Source organism: Grammomys surdaster, unplaced genomic scaffold (genome assembly GCF_004785775.1).
Source record: "Grammomys surdaster isolate TR1022 unplaced genomic scaffold, NIH_TR_1.0 125450, whole genome shotgun sequence".
Taxonomy (NCBI): Eukaryota; Metazoa; Chordata; class Mammalia; order Rodentia; family Muridae; genus Grammomys; species Grammomys surdaster.
In genome coordinates, this window is record NW_021620314.1 from 1,240,493 (window position 1) to 1,259,227 (window position 18,735).

General features: G+C 41.1%; 1 protein-coding gene across 1 annotated transcript in view; it reads left to right on the top strand.

Annotated features, from left to right (window-relative positions):
* The window catches only part of Fat1 (FAT atypical cadherin 1), a 118,854-nt gene that overhangs the window by 50,147 nt on the left and 49,972 nt on the right, over nucleotides 1-18,735 (top strand). Inside the window, exon 3 of the mRNA XM_028786254.1 lies at nucleotides 4,290-4,604. Within this exon, the coding sequence (XP_028642087.1) occupies nucleotides 4,290-4,604 (315 nt within the window). The remainder of the gene's footprint in view (nucleotides 1-4,289; nucleotides 4,605-18,735) is intronic.

The following is an 18,735-nucleotide window of genomic DNA, read 5'->3' on the forward strand; positions in this document are numbered from 1 at the left end:
TCCTCCTCCTCCTCCTCCTCCTCCTCCTCCTCCTCCTCCTCCTCCTCTTCCTCCTCCTCCTCCTCTACATAGATCCTAAGTCTCTAGGGGAGCAATTTGATAAAAGACATCCCATTTATGGCTGAATGCTCTTTTAGAAATCACATGATCTTTCTTTCCCTTCAGCATAGTAGTGATTTCAACAGATGCATATTTAAAGTCAGTTTCCATAGTGACATCTGGTGGTGGCTTTGCAATCCCATGAAGCATGTTAGGAATGATAAATAGTTTTAGCTAATGGTTTCAGATTTCCAGCTTTTTTTTCAGATTGTTCAGCTTATGAGCAGCCTTTTTTGGAAAATGTCTTCATTGTATTCTCAAGGTTTAAAAGTTGGGCACTTAGGCTTCTGAAATACTTCATTAAAGTAAGGGAACAATTCCTGATTATACCACATTGCAGAGCACAGGCATGTCTGGGCTGTCTTCTGTGCACAGCATGTCTGTCATTGAAAGTCCCTGGTCATCCTGTGTGACTCCCACATTCCTCACAAGATAAGAATCCTGTGATTTCCTGGTTCCTCCCTGTTTTAACTGGATTTTCCTTCTGCATCTGGCTAGAGGGAATTCTCTACAAGACAGGATTACGTCTTCCTCTTGACACTCTGGCCATATCTGTCCTCTAATTGCATACTGTCACTGCTATCTAAAAGGTGAAAGAGCCAGGCATGGTGATTTGTACCCATAATCCCAGCACCTGATAGAGAGGCAGGAGGTTCTGTCTCATAGCAACCGTTCTGTTTTTGTTTTAAAAGCCAATAAATGAAAGATGAGAAATTATAACTAGGAACAGACAGTTCTGGGGGGAAAACAACAGGTTGTTGAAGACAGGATGCAAACTCTGAGAGAGTCTAAAGATAAAGATTCATTTTTTTGTTTTAAATCTTTAAAGACTATACATTTTACTTTTTCCTAGGAAGAATGAGTTTGTAACTTCTTATACAAAGAAAAGTTATTGCTGGTTATCAGCAGTTGAAAGTTGACTCACGGGCAAGAGGATTTAGAAGAGGAGTAGAATTTTAAGAATGAGTATAATTGTCTAATTCACACCCAGTGATGGCTTGAAGGCAGGCATTTTTATTTGTGACTTTTTTCCCTGTGTTGGTGGCAGCTGTATTGGTTACAGGAGTAAGGACTCTGAGTGACTCAAAGAATAAACATTATTTTAGTCATACTTCTAGATGACTGGCATGTGGATTATTTTAGAGATGCTTTCTGTGAAAGATGGACTAGATTCTTAACCCCTGCTTGATTAAGGAGATGTGGTCTATCTCTGCAACCAGTGACTTTGTGTCATAGGAAAGCAGGCATCTCGCTCCTTAGTCTTACTTTCTTAATTAATATTTGATATAACATTGTTTTCGACCTTTCTTTATTCCCAGCTATTCTCCTGGCCATAGCTAGGAGTTCTTGGGAGGGGTTCACATTAAAAGGAACATGACCTTTGCCCTGTGCTCTGTTGATTGGATGGGAGAACCAGTTCTAAGTAGAAGGGTACATAGATGAGACTAGAAAAAAAAAAAAAAAAAACGTGAGGGAAGGCAAATAACCTGTTGTCCATCGTAACATGCTTTCATTTCATGTCTTTCCCTCAAAGTTATTGTATTTGACTGAATGTATAATCTTCACCTGAATATTGACATTAACAAGGTGCATGGGATCTGAAGCCTATTGTGTCTTCAAGGCAATCACATGAAGTTCTTTTCATCCTCCAATCATTGTCCTCAGAATAGACCTGACCAGGAACTGTTGCTGGAGCTGGATTTCAATGCTCTGCCCTGTACTGGGGCCCTGGGACTGTTCCTCACGTCCGAAGTTTGAATCGTGATGTGGAGACAATAGCATCATTAGTTGAGGCATTTCAGAAAAGATGCAAGGTTCAGTGTGGGGCTACCACGATGTCTGGCATAGAGTGAATCCGGAACAAATTGTTTATGGACTTGTCATTGCTTTATGAGCTTATAATTACATCGAGAGGCCTACGATGAAAAAGAAAGATAGCAGCATGAAATATTTGGTGGTTAGAAGTGAGAGGCAGGGGGTAGAACCACCATGCGTCTTGTCTGCTTGACATGTTCTAACAATACTTCACTTGTCCGCTGGATTTAATTGCATTTTAATAGAGCGGCAGCACGGGAGCGTCAGCAGCATCTGTGCCTTCCTTGTGTTGGTGTGTAACCCTTGTAGGGGGAATCAGCCTGCGTCTCTGACTTCCTTGGGTAAAGTGATGGCTTGCAATCAACAAGGGGGGATAGAAAAGATGTGTTTGTTCAAGATGCAAACAGTTATGGTTTACTAACTTAGTGCATTGTCAAATACATGGAGATTGCGTTTGGGTTAGAGAAAAGGGGGAATCATTTTGGGTGTTATCAACTTCTAAGCAAAGATATCTATATCTATCTATCTATCTATATCTATATCTATATCTATATCTATATCTATATCTATATCTATATATCTATATCTATATCTATATCTATATCTATATCTATATCTATATCTATATCTATATCTATATGGCTGTAAACATATATTTTAAGATAGTGCACTTTGCATTCGGTTATTCATTACGCTGTGACTTTTTCTGATATTACACACCCAAATAAGCAAGGATTTAAATTTTAAGTAATCCTAAATACAAGGACTTTTTTAACCATAGTTAATAGCAATGTGTTGTGTCTGAAAATTTGATGAACATTAGCTATTCTTCCCCCCCCCAAACACACAAATACACACAAGAGGGACTATCTGCATAGTTGATTAGCTCAACTGAGCCGTTCTATAGCGTATCCACGTTTTAAAATGTTGTGTTGCATACAGTTAAGGGGTCTGTTTGATAATTTAAGTGCATAATACGGGTTAGTGCTTAAAATAAATTCTGTCTTACTGTTGAACATAGGGGTCCTTGGATTTGCATTTCTGCATGGGAAGGGGAACAGCAGTGATTCTGAGGTTGGAGGAGTTCTGAAGTGTAGTCAGGTGCATGGCGTTGAACGCTGAAGGTGTCATCAGTTCACAATGACCAATCATTCTGGGAGCTGAAAGCCAAGACTATACCCACCCGTAAATGAAAGGCCAAATTTGCTGAAGAGAGTTTACATTTCCACTTCTAATCACTTTGTTGGGGGACGATTCTGGAATTGATGTTTTAGTAGATTTCTGTAACTGAGCCAAAATACACCAATCCTATTGAGTCTTTTTTTCCCCCCAGTGGTTATATGCTTCCCCTCTTCCCAGTTCTCTCAGTAAAAACTGTGTCCTAATTTGGGTCTCAATGGAAGACTCTGTATCCTAGCTCCAGCCAAGATACTTGGGCAGTTTATTCATTAAGTGCATAGTAGCTGTGTTTTATATGAGGAACCAGAAATAGCAGGAGCAGCTAGGAAAGATATACCCTTGGAATGTGACTGTGAGAATTTATGTTTAAGAACATACATGTTGTCTGTTTGCTTAAGATGACTAAAGATGTTAAGAGGTTTATCATGTAAGAGACTTGAGCAGTCTCTTATGCTAGGCTTGCAAAATTTTCCTATTTTTTCTCCTTAGCTTTTTTTTTTTTTTTTTTTTTTTTTTTGAGGATTTGGTAGCCTTACTCCAATTACCCTAGATGTCTAGAGGAATGTTACTCTTGGTCTCTGTTCCTGGGCTATGGTTCACTGAGTGGGACTGAGCCCTCACTCCGGTTTGTCTTTGGTTTCCTGCTTAATCTCCATGAAACTCAACACATATCAACCAGCCACAAGTTTTATCTTTGGAAAACAGCGTATTAGACCATGAGATGATCTCTTCGTGCCCATCTCCTGGGTTACTTTCACGCTTAGATCATAGACTTTCTGTTTGTTTGTTTTTGCCTTTTGGGGTTTTCAAGACAGGGTCTCACTGTGTATCCTTGGCTGTCCTTGTAGACAATGCTGGCCTCAAAATCACAGAGATCCATACGCATGATTTTAATCTCAGCTTAAGATCATAGATTTTTAAAGTGATCTGCTTGACACTAGTAATTGTTAATACTTCTTTAGTCTATATTATATACTGCATATTTAACTGTTTCATAGGTATTAACTCATTTATTCAGCCATTAGGGAGTAGGCAGTTATCTCCATCCCTTATTCAGGGAAACTGAGGGACAAAGACGTGCTGAAGTTCATGCATCTCCTTGTAAGTGACACATAAGCCACGAGGAAAGTCGTTCTCAGACACAAGTGGCATCTTGTGCTTGTCGTTAACTTTCTTCTTTGGCTGCTGCTTTCTAGGTGTTATAGAGACGTCAGACCGGCTGGACAGAGAGTCAACTTCCCACTACTGGCTCACAGTCTATGCCACAGACCAGGGTGTAGTGCCTCTGTCGTCCTTCATAGAAGTCTACATAGAGGTGGAGGATGTCAATGACAACGCACCACAGACATCAGAGCCTGTGTACTATCCAGAAATCATGGAAAACTCACCCAAGGATGTATCCGTGGTTCAGATTGAGGCTTTTGACCCAGATTCCAGCTCCAGTGACAAGTTGACGTACAGAATTACAAGTGGGAATCCGCAAGGATTCTTCTCAATACATCCTAAAACAGGTATGTTCATGCTTCTAAACGGATCTCATGTGTGTGAGTACAGTCTCTCATTTGAGAGCTAGGAGTTAGCATTTCTCTGTTGCCAAAGTTTCTTTGGTTCGGTACCTCTTTTCCCTCTTCAGTTCCCCTGAACAAGGTTTAATTTGTGGATGAAGTTTAATCCAAACACGTGTGTACCTCTTTGGCCTTCCTACCATATAGCTGATTGATGGTTTTTGCTTCATAGTAAAGTCTTGCACCCTGAGTCTAAAGAAACACTCAAGGGGGTTAAATTGTTACTTTGTAAAACTCTTATGATCATGTTTCAGCCTGCCATTATAAATACTTTTCTTTAGTAGTTGAGTGACTTCAAGATTTATTTTGAGTGCTTCATAAATTTGTTTGTTTACAGATAATTGTATCCTAGCTTTTGGGACAAATGCTAGTCTAGTTTGGATTCTTAGAAAAGTAACGATTTATCAAGACAGATTGAGCCTTGAAGAACTGAGGTATATAGAAGAGAAATGTTTAGTATCTGAGAGCGGTCTCTTTTCAGCATTGAAGGTCATGGTGAACTTGGAGCTAAGAAGTGGGTTAGCAGCATGGCTCGACCCTGCCGGGTCAGGCAGCCTCTAGCACAGGGCCTGATGCTGCAGTGGGATATGTACTATTTTCAAGGTTCAGGCAGTAATTAGGTCCCACTGTTGCTGGGAAGTCAAATGAAAGAAAGAGTCACAAACTAAGAGTCAAAAATGTAAAACATGTCTCACTTGCTGTAAAAGAAGAAAGGTGTAAGTTTAAAGTAATTTTGGAGGAAGTTTAGAGTCCAGATAGCATGCCTGAACCGAAGGTGTGGCCCCAGTGTGGAAAGAGAGAAGCAAAAGCCCAGAAGTAAAAGTGTGGGTCAGTCAGGAGAAGGCCCTGGGAGAGCTGTCGGGCTGATTTTGAAGATGGGAGAAGCAAGTAGAGTAGTAAAGGTCCCAAGAGACAGGCTTAGGAGGGTAGATGACAGGCTGGCCGCCTGACTGACAGGTAAGGACTGAAGCTAGTGTGTGTGTGTGTGTGTGTGTGTGTGTGTACATACATACATACATATATATATTAAAAAAAAATATATATAATATATATTAAAGTATATATAAATTAAAATATATTTTAACAAGTTATATTTTATATATTGTATCTGTAATACAATATATAATAAAAACAACTAGCTTTTTTTAAAACTGCTTAACAAATTAGACTTGAAAAATGTTTCTTTTTTATGCCTTCCATCCCTCTTTTAGATTCGATTAAGTCCCCTGTGAAGAGACAGGGAAGCAAGCAATAAATGTCCTTCCAGTATCTGAGCAAATACTGCAGCTCTCGGCATAATTAATAGGAGAAAGTTTAGATTGTCTAGGCTAGGTCTCAGGAATAATGACACCCAATGTCATGGCTTGTGGAACAAGCCCTGGTCTAGCCTGGCCTTCTCTTTGAGTCTCTCCCTTGTGCCTCTTAGGAAATGGTGCCTGCCGACATTGGTACTCTCCTGTGTCTTCTGTGACACACACTCTAGGAGTTCATGGTGAGCTCTCACCCCAGGGTGAAGACAGCAGGAGAGAGTGCATCTCCAAGCAGGTTGTTTTCACAGCTTGAAGGCAGACAGGAGTAGAAGCCGACTGTAGTGGATGGGGCTAGTTGCTGAGAGGCATGATGCAAACTGGTTAGTAGAGAGTTTCTCAGAGCACCATGTCCTTAAATATCCAAAAATAACCATGCTTTAACAAACATATTGTTAAGAAAATACAGTAAGTACAGCGAAGTATGCCTCCGACAAAGCAGAAAGTCTAGGCATGATCCTCAGGGCTCAAGGGACATCAGTAGACCGCCTTATCCCCTGAGACCATACAGCAGACACTGAGTTTTAAGAGGTGGTTTGTTAAAATGGAGGCTGGATTGTGGGAGCCAGTGAAAGACTTTCTGAAAGAAGAAAGCTCTTGTGATTTACTGACCCGGAACACCACCTAGAGACCTTAAATCAGGGTCCTTAGTAATTAATGAGTAAAGGAGGAAAATCACCGGGCCGGAACTCAGAGATGTGGCCTTTGTTAAGGTTTTCTCCTGGGACTGGGGAGGAAACAGACATTAGGGCAGGAGGCTCTAGGGTTCAAGATGAGCGATTGGCACTCTTATTAAGACCCTCCTCCTGGACTCCTCAGAGTCCTTTATGGAAAATGTACTGCAGTCTGTTTCTCTTGCATGTTTCAGCTGCTTGTTTGATGTATATACGACAACCAAGATTTTAGTGGATTCATACAGCTCTACATTTCCTTTGGGTAAACAAACGTAAGGTGCAATCCCTTGCTTCCTGGGGATTATCGAATATCGGGTGCACTACAGAAAGCCTAATGTTTAAAGTGTCTGGATGTGAAGTGCATACACCCTGGATGCCTCAGACGTGAAGGAGCACAGGGAAGGTCGTGTGTGAAGCAGCCTGACACAGCCTGTGGTGAAGGTGTTTGCTATAACTGGAATCACACTGATGGTGTGGGTCAGTCAGGAAGCAGAAGGCCCTGGGAGAGCTGTCGGGCTGATTTTGAAGATGGGAGAAGCAGGTAGAGTAGTTAAGATCCCAAGAGACAGACTTAGGAGGGTAGATGACAGGCTGGCCCCCTGACTGACAGGTAAGGACTGAGGCTAGTGTTTACATGGCCTTTATGAATAACGACTTGTATTCCAGAATCTTTATAAAGTTCTTAGAACATGTTGTATAGACTAAAACACCTACCCATAGTCATTTTGTAAATCAGGAAAGCATGCCAATATTTTATTGTTGACAGGAATATGTTTTTTTTTTTTTCAAATAAGCTTTCTGGAACTGAGAGATGAGTAATTTTCTGAAGTTTGGTCTCCAAGCAGCAGGCTTGAATGAACTTCTTTTTTTAGTATCTTCCAGTGTTTAATTATGGTGCCGAGGCTGTCTTTCTTCATCTCAGCAGTTGCTAGTATACTAATTATAAGTAGGACTTGATGAGGTTTCTCTTTTAGGGCACACAGGCAAAAGGCTTAACTCACTTTCCTTTCCTGACATAGACAATTTTGTTAACAGAGTCAATTTTAGTAACTTTTCCTTGTCGTTTGGTTATATCCAGTATCAGTTAGGGTCAGTTTGCGTCTTCCAACGTAAATTGTGCCTTTGCTCAAGGCAAGAGAGAGGCAGGAATACAGATATTTTATTGTTTGGAGCCTTGACTCTGCCTGCTCACGCAAACAGAAGCATCATAGCTCTGTGGTATGCCAAGGACAGAGGAGGAGCCCAGACAAAAGGGGCCAGTGTGAGCTTTATGTGTTTCCTTATCCTCTAGTAACCCTAGGAAACTGACCCCACCTGTTATCAGCTTTGAGGACTGATAGACAATTTACAGTTGCCTGGATAATTTTGAAGGTTACTCTTGCGGCATGTGCCTGCCTCAGAAAAGACCCAAGTCTTATTCTCAGTGAATTTGCTGTCTTCCAAGGTTTTGATACAATGTAAGTCTTTTTACTTTTAAAAAGCTCCCTTGGGGTATAATTAGCACGAGGTAAATCCACATTTGTCCAGACCCAGGAACCCATTACCTCGTCAGACAGATTCTAAAGAATTGCCTCCTAGGTTTCTGTAGCCCTGCTCACTGTCCCCATCCCTAGATGACCCCTGGTGTTCCCTGTCATATTAGTTATATATAAATTTGCCCACAGATTTTTTTATAAATGGGCTGACATGGTGTAAACTTTGGGGGGGAAAGGGTTTAGCACTCAACATGTTTGAGATTCATGTACCCTGCAACTCTGTATGAGCCTTAAGTCCGGGCTCTTTTTGTTTTTGTCCTTATGTGGATACAGTTTATCCATTTAGTGATTGATGGGCATTTACGTGTTGTAGCGAGTAATGCTTTTTATTTTTGCCTGACATCTAGTACCCTGCGAACTGTTACTTTGTCTATCTTACTTGTCTTTGGTATCTTTAAGTGTAATCTGGCCCCTTGGTGCCGATCTAGTAGCTCAGGTATTGCTCTTTTTGAATCCTAAAAATGTTTATTCAGTTTTAGAAATGCAATAAATATGTGTGTACTCCTCCCTCAAAAAGCTTTGTTAAAGGAGCACTAGATAATTCCAACAAAGATATGTGTGTGTGTTTAAATAATAAAAATGGAATTGCTGATTAGTTTTAGATATAAACTTATTAGTATCGTGGGTGTCTGGAGCTGGTAGAAAAAAAGCAAATTAAAGAGTTCACTTTATGTCTCTCTAAGCTATACCATTGAGGACGCCCAGAGTATCTGTCCTTAAGTTCTGCCTAGTCTGTGTTCCTCATAATGGCCATAAGTTACTTGCATTCTGTGCCTAACAACACTGAGCCGTGTGGTGTCTGCACTCAGGCCTGGTGGTGACATCCTTTCTAGATTACAGTACTGACTTCAGTAAGTAGTTGAGTCACATAATGCAGGATTCAAAGGGCATGGGAAGATGCCCAGTGAGGACGGTCACTTTTACATAAAGTCCTTGATTCCCGTCCCTAGTGTCTTAACCTTGTGTTTTCTTTTTCTGTATTGGTGCTCTGGCTTCTGGAGCCTCTCTGGGGGCTGGGGATGGAGAACGACGTAGCAGTTGCCTTTCAGAAACAAACTGACTCTCTCAGTTTGGGTTTCCATTGCTGCGATGAGACACCAGGACCAAAAAGCAACTTGGGGAGGAAAGGGTTTATTTTACTCAACAGTGTTAGATAACAATTCTTCATCAAAAGCAGTGAGGGCCGGAGCTGATGCAGGGGCATGGAAGGGTGTGGCTTGCTCATGAGGGCTTGCTCAGCCTGGTTTCTTACAGAACCCAGGACAGGGCTGGCTCTGTCCACAATGGTCAGGGCCCTTCCCCCATCAATCACAAGTTAAGAAAATGCCCTACAGGCTTGCCTACAGCCTGATATTATGGAGGCATTTTCTCAATTGAGGCTGCCTCCTCTCTGATGCCTCTAGCTTGTGTGAAACTGACATAAAACTAGCTAGCAGACTAACCAACCCTGAGCTCATGATCATACCCCCCCACCTCCCCACCTCCCCCCCCCCCACCCCCCACCTGCTGTTTTGCTGACCCACCCTTGCCCTGTCTTGCCCTGTCCCTTAGCTGGAATCTTCCCAGTGTGCTCTGAGCTGCTAGATGTTATCTCAGCATCCCACACCCAGCTCCTTTATTTCACCTTACCTTTTTTTTTTTTTTTTTTAAAGGACAACAGCCCTAAAGGCGTGTCCATGCTTTCTTGGCATCCTTTTCTGCCCCTTGACTTGTCCCAGTGCTTAGGGATCATGCTGTGGGCCATACATAGTAAAAGACTCATCTTTTGGCCTTTCTACACTGAATCATAATGCAGTCTGTATTTCCAAGCACAGAGGCTACTGCTTCTATTTCTTTTCAGTTAAGCAAGGCAAAATGGTTTAGAAAAATCCCTTCAGGGTAGTTAGTGATTGACTCAGCAAAATTTGACTGTAGATGTGTATCTATCTGCCTTTCTCTGGTCCTTTCATCGGCTCTTCTCCAGTAAATACATTACTGTTTGACTAATTTTCATTCAGAAGGACTACTGTCCTTCTTCCTGTGTGAAAAGAAATATATGAAGAACTATATTTTCTGACCATGCTCAATAGATTAGGAGTGGGTAGCAGGCACGAGCAAGGCATCCGTGCTTTGATTTGTGTGATTGTCTGAGCAGGTACATTGTAAGTCAGTCTCTGATCAGGTGAGTCATGTATTTCTGCCCCTTGAGATTTAAAAATGGTTTTGAAATTTGAGGGTGGCTTACTCCTCCCCACTCTTGGGCAGTAATGGGGATTGAACCCAAAGACCCACATATGCTAGGCACATTCCACCACTGAGCCATATCTCCAGCTCAGATTGCTCTGTTGGGTTGAGGTCCTGCCCAGAGTCTTTGGATCAGTAGTTTAGAATACTTTAGGCTCTTCTGATGCTGCTGGTGTTCTTTCTTGTGCATCTCAGTTGTCTTTGAGAGCCGAACTTCAAGGGGACAGCCAAAGAGAGAGCAGTAAACTCTGTTTTGTTTTGTTATTTTTTTTCTTTTTTCCAATTTTCTGTTGTTTCCTTACACTTCTTAACCCTTCTGCAGTCCCTTAGCCTCATTCCTCTTTGTATTGGGAGTGCGAGCCACACTCTTGTCCCTGTGGTTTGTGCTTTGCATTTTGCAATCAACTTTGACCCACTTAAATCCTTTAAATCTTCCCGGGGAAGAGCCTTGTGAGAAGGGCAAAGAGACTCCAAACACTTTACAAATAATTACATGACCTCAGAGAGGTCAAGACCACCCAGGGCCCAGGGCCCAAGCCGCAGGCATGAATTTCCTCACTGCTGCTTCTGGGTACTGTGTCCTGGATGTGCAAGTGTGGTTTTGCGGTGGTTTTATATATCTTAAAGAATGCTGTGTCAGAGAATAGTTGCTTTTGGTCTGATACTGTTTCTGTGGCCTTTTTCACATTTAAAACCACAATGCTTTTAAATGATCCTAGATCCTTAAGCCTGCTGCCATTGACTGTATACTGTAGGGATTACTGACCATTTTGTATAAAAGGCCATGGAAGTTTTTAGGTAGGTAGTCTGTCCAGTGTCTGTCGTATCCATTTAGCTTAGCGTTGGTAGCACAATGATACAAGGAACTTTCAAGTTTGTTTAGCTTTAAGTATTGCAAAATGTGTCTAACCATTCACAGTTTAAAGTCCATATAAGTTGAGCAGTCCTCCCCTGCCCTGATGTGTTATATGTAACAGTGGAAATACTTCACGTATTGATTTTTTTCTTTTTTCTTTAAATGGAGCAGCAGCTATTTAAATTATTAAACTCTGTAATAAAAGATCCAACTTTTCCCATTCCTGCAAACAAGAGTGCATAGATGAACTGAGTGTTGCCTTTCCAGGAGCTTAGTCACTTAAATTACAACAATTAGAATATGTGTTATTAATATGCATATTTTTGAAATTTAGCAAGTTCCTGGTCGATGTTTAGAATTGGATAGTAAACTACTAATTAGTTCTTTTCCCCTTTAAGAAATAAATCATTTCTCACTTGAAGATAAAAGATGCCTACATTTTTGATATCTTTGTCCTTGTGCTGCTGGTATATCGTATTAAAAATAGTCAGAACTATAAGTGCCAGCTCCCCTGGTTGGCTCTTGTTCTTGGAGGACTTTTATTATTATTTCCTCCCTCCCCTGTTCTTTTCATAACCTTGTCTGGGACTGAGTTGTTCATACTCAAAGAACTGCATTATAAATTTGTTGTGCTTCTTACAGAACACCAATATCCAAGGGGCTCAGATTTCCTCTTTCACATGTAGAGTATTTCATAAAGAACTGTCCTTCTCGGATGTAAGGAGTGGTGTGGTTGTTCAGTAGAAGATTACAGACAGATGGAGTAGAGATAGAATATTTATATTTAGTAATCTACAGAAAGAACATTTTCTAATCACAGAGTAGGACAGCGAGTAGTAGACACACTGGGCACCTAACCGTGTTCTGGTTGCATGCTCCTTTGGTAAATGAGTCTTGTATTCCTGAGTAATGAGGCAATCAGAAAATGGCATTTTATTGTGGCTGGAAGGGAGACCTAACAAAGTGCAATAGGAAGTAGCTACAGCCGCAAACAACTTCCGAGGGTTTCCGGTAACATTTGATAGCTTTAGAAAGGAAGGAAATGGAGGGCCACACACCCCACAAGGGCAGGAATTGATTAACAACAAAATAACAAAAAAAAAAAAAAAAAAGAAAAGCTACCTGTGTGTATGTTTAAGGACTATAGACCTTTTTTTTTTTTTAAAAAAAAAAATCTATTTCTCACACTAGTTTTTATTTTGTAATGAGTTGTATTATCTTTGAAGTCTAATAAGTCAGGCTTTATTTCCTGCATTTTCTGGCGCATTTTTCCCCCATCAAATCTGTTTTTGTGGAGTCCTTAGGATCAGTTGGATCAAGGAGAATTCTGCTTTTCTATTTCACTGAATGTCAGTTCCTAAAATTACACGTAAGATTTTGCACTTAATACTTAAGTTGAGGCTTGCTGATATTAACCTTACAGTAGGTTGTGTACTTTTCCTCCCTCCCTTCCTCTCTTCTTCCCTCCCTCCACTGCATAACTTTAGTAGAACACTAAAAACAATTAATTCACGGTGAAATTGCTTTGCCTTCTGATCTTGTGTTTTGAAACCACTAATTTCCAACAGGAAACAGCTTGTAAGACAGACGTAAAAGCAGAAGAGAAGCCGGTGATGCTGACCTCGGCCACTCCTTGTGTGGCTTTAGAGTGACCATTTGGTTAATTTTATTAGTGTTTTCTGCAGACCTCTGAAAGTTCGAGTTAAATGAATTCCGAGCTACTTTCCAGCCTTGACAGGCTATGAATAGAATTCCATTTTTGGCTCCAAGCCTAATCCTGCCGGCACCAGTACCGCAGTGACAAACAATAGCTGCTCAGATGGCCACAGCTGCCAAAGATTTCCCAGCCAACTGCAGTTAGAACCGGTCTCAGAACACTACCTATAGGAAGACAGCGCATGCTGCCCGAGACTCTGAGCCTCGGAAGGAAGCTCTATGAGAGTAAATGTGCAGTGACAGCTATGGAGAGTTGATCATTTGCTTCTGCCTATGATGCCCTCCCTCCACGTCTCCAGCATGGGAAAAGGGAGAAGTGTTGTCCTGCCTCCCGGTTGGTCTGAGCTAAGCAAGGACCCTGACTTTTCATTGTTGGTTCTGATCTTGCCTGTTGCTTGGTTCTGTTCCTGGCTCCAGTCCTCAAGGGCCAGGACCTTTCTGTATCCAGTTATTGTATCCATGATGGAGCTCTGACTGTGGGAAATGCCTACTCAATCCCTGCTTTCCAGTTCACTGGGTAAAGGGTTTTAAAATGCAGCCAGTTGGAATGCTTCTCCTTTTCCTATGCCCTCTTTAGCATCCGCTGCTTGCCTGTCTTCCCTCTGTGATCTTCACAACTGCTACAGATGTCTTCGGTCTAAGACCGTTTTTTATTTTGTTACAGCTGTTTCAAATACACAGGCTAGAGAGTTCATAGAGAAGATGCTCACACAGTCACATGGTACATGGTATTTTGTATTAACTCCTGTATTGATATCTCACAGTACTTTTAACATGTCATTTTAAAGCATAATGATTTTTATTTCCCCTGTGACCATAGCTTCTGAATTCCGGAGGCAGCTCAACTAAAGCTGTGTATTTTAACGTCATGTCGTGGAGACAAGAAGAAACTTGTTTAGCAGCCTGGGGTTTGAGATGCATGAGGTTCTAGCTAGAACACTGTATTTAAATGCTGCTATATTATTTGGATAGTTGACATTATTTTCAAAGTAAGAAAAATTGGTATCAGTGTGTAAGAGGAACAGAGAAATGGCCAAAATGAAAAAAAGATAGGTTTATGAACACAGGGAGAGGAGATGTGTTTTCTGACTAGAGAGGATACATTGTCCTGAGAGTTTTGGAGATACTGTCTTGATTAATCTCATTGATCCCACTGTGCCCTGCCTGTTGCCTTTTAGGTGAACTCCTGAGAACATAGAAGAGTGTTTTGATTCTATCTTGGTCCTTAGTTAAAACAGCTTTGTAATCAAGACTTTGTATTTCGTAGGCATTAAATAAGTATTTAAATTATATAGTTAGTTAGCAAGTGACTTCGAGGAAATATGAGAAAAGTATGAGAAATATGAGAGGAAAGTATGAGAAATACTTCCAAAGAGAACTGATGAGCACCTTATGGCATACTGAAATGTAAGGAATCCAACTTGAGACGAATAAGATTATATATGTCAAATGCATAATTTTGCCTAGCAGTTGTACCTCAATAGAAAGCCGTGAATGTTAAAATGTAATCATTTCCCAAGGCGACTAACAGATCAGGACAAAGTGGATGAAATCTGCAGATAGGTGCCTGAAGGCCATGTACCCTCTAAGTCACCCTGTGGCTTTGGCACATCCCTTAAAAGTGTGTCTCTGCCTATGGGACCTTCCCTGTGTGTCCTTCTGTCTCATATCTCCTCTTGAGAGGCCAGTGCTGATCAGATTCAGAGCCTTCGCAAAGTCAAGATGCTCTCATCCACATGTCCTTAGTTCCAGCTTCAGAGACCTTCATTCTAGAAAGGCCACGTTTCCATGTTCCAGGCTAGGTAGACCTTTTGGCTGGGCCCAGCCGTTCAAATCAACATAGAAGACGTTTACCCAAAATAAAGAGAAATATGCTGTGAGGCAGACACTTACAGTGTTTTAGATTCGTCTTATATGGTGACGAAATCCTTTTCATTTAACTTTTGCTTCCTTAGGGTTTAACAAACATAAAGTGTAAGTAGAACATTTGGCAAGAGGATTCTGGGAGATGTTTACATCATTTCTGGGAAATAGCCTTCAGGGTGGCTCTTTGGACACTTTTTCCAAGTATTTTCTATAGGGCTGTTTCTCAAATACATTATGATTCATGTTATGTTTTTTCTATTTCAGTGGTTGCTTAAAGAAGTAAATATAATATGGCTGGTAGTAATTTTTACAATGACTAAAGCAAAATTATTAAAATAAGAAAGTAGAGGCGGATTTGTTTTGTTTTTTTTTAGACTAAAAAATGATTATCATGGTTTATAACTTGAGATCTCTGGAGAACCTTCCTGAATTTGCTTCATCCATGCAGCCTGTGATTTGTGGCTCCATCATGGCAACGGGAGTCCCACTTCATGATCCTGACACACGTTTGAAAAGTACTAGAGAGCTCAGAGTTGCCCCAACGCCTTCTTTGGTTGGAGCTCAATTCAGCTTCCCTGAGCGCAGCCATTGATGATCACTGATCTTCCCTGGGCTTCATTTGCTCACTTGTCAAATATAAGAAGGGATTTTTTTTTATTTTGTTTTGTTTTTGTTTTTTTTTTGAGACAGGATTTCTCTGTGTAACCCTGGCTGTCCTGGGAACTCAATTTGTAGACCAGGCTGGCCTTGAACTCACAGAGATAATGTCTGCCTCTGCCTCCTGAGTGCTGAGACTGAAGACATGTGCCATCACTGCCCGGGTGGGAATTTTAAAACACTCTTCAATTCTAGGAAATGTGGTTTGTGTAGTGAGACTATTTTAGGATAGAACTCATTTTGTTTCAAGTGACTTTAACTTACTAGAAAAAGTTGTCTCTCGTTTGCCACTGTGGTGGTTTAAAAAAAATAAAAAATAAAAAGTGGGACCAGAGAGATGGCTCAGCGATTAAGAGCACTGCCTCCTCTTTAAGAAGTTGTGAATCCAATTCCTAGCAACCACATGATGGCTCACGACCATCTATATATAATGCAATGAAGACAGCGTACTTACATACATAAAATATATATACATATATATTTTATTTATGTATCTATAAGTTTTATTTATGTTTGTCAATGGCTGCATAGTTCAGGCTTTAGAAATACTGTATTGGACTCTTTTCAATCTAAAATTAATTTTCACCCAGTAGATTATATCTTTTACCTTGAGCTTTAAAGTATTTGTAAGGCTAAAGTTTCAAGTAAAAGATTTGTTAAAAATAAAGATCCCTGCCATAGAGAATTGTATAATATAGGAAAGGAAATGCCTCTCTTGCCCCCCCTCAGGCCCTTCCTTGTTCAGTTCCCTTCTTTCTCTTTTGACACATTTGCTTTGTAAATATTTCCATCTACATTTTGTATAGGCACGTTGCACATTTACAGGAGGCTCACAGGAACGTTCACCCCTTTGTTCCTGTAGCTCTTTGTTCAAAGGTTGCCTAACCACTGCAAGCTTTACAGTCTGCCCCGTGGTTTATCTGAGGCTGGTGGTTCTGATTTTCCTTAGTGTTTCTGATTCTTAGAATGCCTAGCCTGGAACCAAAGGAAGCAAAAACCCAGTTTTTGTGCTAAAAGGAAGCAGGGTGTGGTGGATCACACCTGTAAAGACAAGATTCTGGAAACCAAGGTAAAAGAAACAGGAGACACAGGGAAGCTGGGGATATCCAGGCCAACCAAACAAAACAAAGGCAGCTGCTAACACTACCACCCCTCCCCCGAAAGAAAGAAAGAAAGAAAGAAAGAAAGAAAGAAAGAAAGAAAGAAAGAGAGAAAAAGAAAGAAAGAAAGAAAGAAAGAAAGGGAAAGAAAGAAAGGAAGGAGGGAAGGAAGGAAGGAAGGAAGGAAGAAAGAAAGAAAGAAAGAAAGAAAGAAAGAAAGAAAGAAAGAAAGAGTGCTGCCCTTCCAGAGGCCAGCTCAGCTTTCTTTACCTGGGATAAGACAATCCTTTAGTGGAACCTAATGTGGAGCGCATACAAGTGCAAACAGCCTGATTATACTTTTGGAAAAGGATCATGGCATTTATTGAGTTCATATGCAATTCCATAGGTCACTGACCCTCTTCCAGTTCAGCAAGTCAAATGCCTTGAGTTAGGGACCAGTCAGGGCCCTCAGGTTTGGAATTTGCAAGCATTCTGTTGAGTCACATGGAGAGGCGCCTTCCTGGTTTTTGACCTAATCAAGCACAGCTGTTCAAAGGCAGAGCCTGGGCCTCCAGGGCAGCGGTAGTAGTGATCTGGAGGTCACTAAGTCTTAGCTTGCTTGCTTATGAGGTCTTCTGAGTTGCCTGGAGCTATCTTAACTGGGACAAACCTGCTGAAGAAGTTTATACCTTTACCAAAACCTTGGTTTCAAGTGCCTAGTGGCCAGAGTACAGCTCCCTCAGGCCAGCTTTGTAATGAAGCAGCTGGGATGCCGTGATAACAGCCTCGCTGGTCCCCCTAGGTGTAATTGCTTACAGGCGCCAGGAAAGGATCTGTGACAGCTGTCAAGAGGTCATGTCTTCTGGCCATTCTACAGCTTGGCTTTTTGAGGGTTTTTGTTTGTTTGTTTGTTTGTTTTGTTTTTGAAATAGTAAACATGAAAGGGTGCTTGCACTGAAGACTTACCACAAACTAAACATTGGTAACACTGTCACATTAGCTTCTATGTAAATACTTAGACCCCTTGCCTCTGATCTGTCTAACTGACCAGGGCAAGAGCTTTTTGTCTCTTTCAGAGGACATATTTAGGGAGGCCATTTTGACAAGCACATTGAGTAATGATGCCGGTAGAACAACTGGATGGCTCTGAGCTGGCAGATATTAGGACAGCATTACCACTTCCTATCAATTTAATTTTCATCTTTAAACCATCAGAAAAGCCATCAAATGAAAAAAATGTTTGTTGGTAGACAAATTAGTTTTCACAAGTCAGGTCAAACACAAAGATGTGATTTTTAGGTATTAGGCAAAGCTATAAAGTAACAACGGTAAGCTAGGGTGATTCCGGTGAACCAAGTACTAAGGACAGGGGTACGAGGGTTAGAGAGTGGTGTCCCTCATGCCAGAACATCAGAAAACCTTGCATTTGTAAGGCAGATGTTTACAGGACTTGGATTTTGATAACGGACCTATTCGCCATTGAGTTGTATCTTTAGGATTTTAGCCACAAACATAGTTTGAACATAGTAGATCCACTGTTGGCATGTACTTTGAATTGAGAGGCTATTTAAAGGAGTAGAAGTGACCAGTGCCTTTTAAAGTTATTTAAATTTGGTCTGAAAACCCCAGTTTCTCAGTTGGCCTGGCCACATTCCAGCCGCTCAGTGGCTGGTCGCAGCTAGATGCTACTGTATCTATCAGACAATGCAGATTCCATAGAATTTCAGGCTAAGAGACAGTGCTTTGGGTAGTGCTTTATAAGGCCAAAAGCTGCAGTGGTTCTTCTTCTTATTGCAAAAAGAAGTATAAAAAGTAGCCAAAGAAGTGGAAAGGGAAATGGAGTAGGATTAGGTGACTGTCCCATCCTCCACCCCCTAACCATGCTGCCAGCCTTAGGTCTTTACCCCTTCCTGGTTTTATTCTTAAAGGAGAACAATAAGAAAATGGTTCAAAGTCAGTTTCCTGCTGTAGGGTTAAGCAGGTGGCAGCACACACTCACCTGCTACAGATCTCAAACACTCAGCTCTTCTTTGTAGGAGAACCTTAGTCTTACTCAGGTTTTCATCCTCTGGCTGTTCCCTTGTGTTTGTGATGCTGTTTAAACTACCCACCCACCTTCCTTCCTTCCTTCCTTCCTTCCTTCCTTCCTTCCTTCCTTCCT